Source organism: Calliphora vicina, chromosome 1 (genome assembly GCF_958450345.1).
Source record: "Calliphora vicina chromosome 1, idCalVici1.1, whole genome shotgun sequence".
In the NCBI taxonomy this organism is placed as follows: Eukaryota; Metazoa; Arthropoda; class Insecta; order Diptera; family Calliphoridae; genus Calliphora; species Calliphora vicina.
The window spans coordinates 98,330,072-98,333,852 of NC_088780.1; the positions used below are offsets into that span (position 1 = coordinate 98,330,072).

A 3,781-nucleotide genomic window follows, 5' to 3' on the forward strand; every position below is an offset into this window, starting at 1 on the left:
GGATACCTTTCCTGTGTTCTTTAATTCTTTTTTTACAAGAGCACAATGCCTTTACGCAGGTCGAAGTTCTAGACAGTTGCGTGGATTTGCCTCCCGTGGTACAAAATTGACAATTATTGTTTGAATACCACTGAAGGGCTGTTTGCTATAGTGCACAGTGGGCAAAATCAAAATTGTTTGGAAATAAATTCAGCATTTCTAAACGGGACCAGCCGCATATTTCGCATTCGTGCCAGTAATTAATTACAAGATTTTTTTCGATCGATATGCAAATTTTCTCTATCAACTGATAAGATACCCAAAAGCGAAATTCTGTGATTCATTTCCGAAAAATTTAAATGCATTTGTCCTAGTTAATTTGTTTTTAAGTCATATAAACTCCCACAACTTTAAATGTTTAGCCAAAATTCATATATTTTGATAACAACAATATTGCCAAATTTATATGTAGTATTCCAAATTTTAGTATATAAACTAAATTGTGTCTTGGAAATATTAACAGTTTGTATTTGTACAAATTAACGCAAACACCAAACAACCACAAACCATGAAGTTTACCCAATATTTTGCCATTTTCGTTATTGTGGTCTTGTGCCTGTTGGGTCATCAAGCTGCCCAGGCTCATAGTTTATTTGGAGATTTGAAAAAGGATGTGGTAAGTCAAATTTAAACAATTTTGAGATCCTTAGAAATTTGTTTAATTTTTGTATGTTCCTTAGGAAAGTGATGCTCACAAAGTCGGTGCTAAATTGGTGAGTTAGTTGGTTTTATTTGAATGGTTAATTAATAAAAAAATATTAAATATGTTTTTTTTATTTCTAGGACAATATTGGTGACAAAGTGGTAAATATTTAAAGTCAAGCAAGTTTTAAATTATTGCAATTTTTATTTAAATTATTTTTTGTTTTATTTTTTGCCTTAAGGAAAGTGATACTCACAAAGTAGGTGCTAAATTGGTGAGTTTGATTTTTTAAAATTGTTAATTAACGAAAAATATTTAATATGTTTCTCATGTTTAGGACAATATTGGTGATAAAGTGGAAAGTGATACTCATGAAGTGGAACAAAAAGTGGTGAGTTTCAATGGATTTAAGGTCATTAATATAATTAGACAGCCGCTTATTTCAATTTTGGTTTTGTCTCCAAAATAATTAATCAAATATATCTAATATATATTTTTTTATTTTTAGGACAATATTGGCGATAAAGTGGTAAATATATAGCTACAAGGACATTTTAAATTATTGAAAATTTAAATATTTGAATTATTTTTACTTTGTTTTTTTTTTATTATTTTAAAGGAAAGTGATACTCATGAGGTGGGTCAAAAAGTGGTGAGTTTATTTTTTTAATGAGTTTAACATCTTTCTATATATATTTAAATATTTGTTTATTGTTTCAGGAAAGTACTGGTCATAAAGTGGTAAATATATTAAATACTCCTATATACATATATGTAAACTTAAATATGACTGAAAATATATATTTCTTCTGATGTTTACTATCTAGGTAAAGACGGCCAAGAAAGCTTATAAAGTCTACAAAATCGTTAAAGGCATTGAAGTAGCTGGCAAGGTTATAGGAGCCGTTGGCAGTATTGCTGGTGTCATTGAAAAAGCTTAAAATTGTCCTTCACATTAATTTCAAAGTAATTATTGTGGAGTTTTTGAAATAAATAAAATGATTATTAAAAAAATATATATAAAAACTTGGTTTATTTATTATACATATGGGCAATCCATGTCATCTTACGTGACATTTGTACACCTATAGAGTGGAATAGATTTTGCAAAAATAAGAGTATTTGAAAAATTTGGAACATTTGGTCTGTATGTTCCATCCAGAGGAACTATATTTAAAAAAAAAATAATAAGTTCTTTCGTAACATTGTTGTCCAAAATATCGAGTGAAGTAAGGGTATATCGTGCATGACATAAAAGGAAATTTTGAGGTACATGTGGAAATATGGAAAAATTTGCGAATCGTGAGAAGAGTTATGTTTTCTTTTAATTTCTTACACTAAACGAAATATTTTTCCTTTACAATCCATCATATTTAAATAAAAACAATCTTTGGATGATTTTATAATAAATAAAATTTAATATCGTACGTGACAGATTTTTCTCTTATAGTAAAACCATAAGTGAACAGTAAAGAGTGCTCCTACTATAATCGATTATTTTTTAAATATTTCCTCTATTATTCGAACGAATAACAAGTAAAAAATATTTTCAAAAAATGTTTAAAACTAAAAATTTCAATAATTTTAATATAAATACAAAATTAATAATATATAGATGTATATATTGATAATATTAATAAATTATATAATTTTAATTATACAAAAATTCATTAATATTTTATGAAACAATTGTACATTGAAAGACTTACCACAATATTCATAATCATTGATTTGATGTATTGTGGTTCCGGTAGTACAAATATGGTCCAACTATTTAATTCCATTTAGAGACTTTTTTTAAAAAAAATTTAAGTAAAGTTATAAGTTTTTTAGACGTTTCTCCACATAATTAATGATAACTAAAAAAGGGTTAATCCGATTTTATTAAAATAAACATTTGAAGGTTCAGATTTACATAACCTTTAATCTTTTTGTATATAGCGGCTCAGTAGTTTCGGAGATATAATAATAAATTTAAGGAAAAAATATATTTTTTTGCGTGAAAATAGCAAATTTTTTTGTTTTAAAAAAATCATGAAAAATCGAAAACGACAGTAATTGTTCAGATTTATTGCTCTATCGCAAATCCACATGTAATAGGAACAAAATGAGATATCGAATAAAAAATAAATGTTTCTTCCTCAATTTTCCAAAAGACAGAAAGACAGTCGAACACACGGACGGACATAGCTAAATCGTCTTAGAATTTCATAAGAACGCAGAATATGTACATATCGGCGTCGAAAATCTAAAAGTATGTATAATCAAAGGTTTTTGATTGATTCTGATTCATTAGGTAAAACTACATGCAACTACAAATTTTTAGAATTCTGTGTCCAAAAATAACGCTTTTATATCCATAATTCAAAATAACGTATCAACATGTGCATGATTTTCATAAATCAAAAGAACATATCATCGCAATTGGGTGACAAATGAAATTTTAAATTTGTTAGCTTTTATTTGGAAACATTTGTACAATATAAATTTATTCAAAGTATTGGCCATCGTTAGCTATGACCTTCTTTCATCTTTCTGGCAACATATGAATTCCGAGCCAAACTGCTCATATAAAGGGGGTGAAGTAAAACTAAATACTTTTTAACAGGTATTGCAACATATGGCTAATATTCTGGGAATTTTCTGGCCAATGTTTGCTTCAAACGAATCAGATGTATTCGGTACAAGTTCCCTGTGGTGATCGGGTCAGATTTCAATAGCTCTTAATATATAGAAGGTGTTTACTCCCACCAAATCCATTTGCATCCATTTTTCATTCGCAAGAAATCATTTGGTGCAAAAATGATTTTCTTTTATATCGTATATAAATTCTGACAAACAAAATTCTTTTTCAAGGTCTCTCGACTTCAATTTGTATGGTACCCAACAAAAAGTTGGCCAAGCAATCAAAGGTCTGCCGTCAAACTGTTTCCAATGTTATTAAACAGTACCGGAAGAACTTGTCCGTTGATAGAAAACCTGGTTCAGGAAAACCAAAAATATAGAAAGCATTTTCAAAAGAGCTCCCAACACATCCGGTAGAGAAGAAGCCCGGCTATTCTATTTCTTTCGAAAAGTTAAAACTAAAACTTCCTGAAT

At 28.4% G+C, this 3,781-nt stretch overlaps 1 protein-coding gene across 2 annotated transcripts; it reads left to right on the forward strand.

Annotated features, from left to right (window-relative positions):
* The first annotated feature begins 487 nt into the window (after window positions 1–487).
* LOC135956254 (uncharacterized) lies at window positions 488–1,676 on the forward strand. Of its 2 annotated transcripts, XM_065506711.1 has the most exons (9): window positions 488–655; window positions 720–752; window positions 823–843; window positions 924–956; window positions 1,020–1,073; window positions 1,191–1,211; window positions 1,302–1,334; window positions 1,403–1,423; window positions 1,510–1,667. In XM_065506711.1, exons 1-9 carry the CDS (start codon window positions 548–550, stop codon window positions 1,621–1,623), a joined length of 438 nt encoding a protein of 145 aa, XP_065362783.1. In that variant the 5' UTR covers window positions 488–547; the 3' UTR covers window positions 1,624–1,667. The 2 variants fall into 2 exon arrangements, with proteins under 2 accessions (XP_065362783.1, XP_065362863.1); XM_065506791.1 differs by lacking the exons at window positions 823–843; window positions 924–956 and having other exon boundaries at window positions 1,510–1,676.
* The last annotated feature ends 2,105 nt before the right edge of the window (window positions 1,677–3,781 follow it).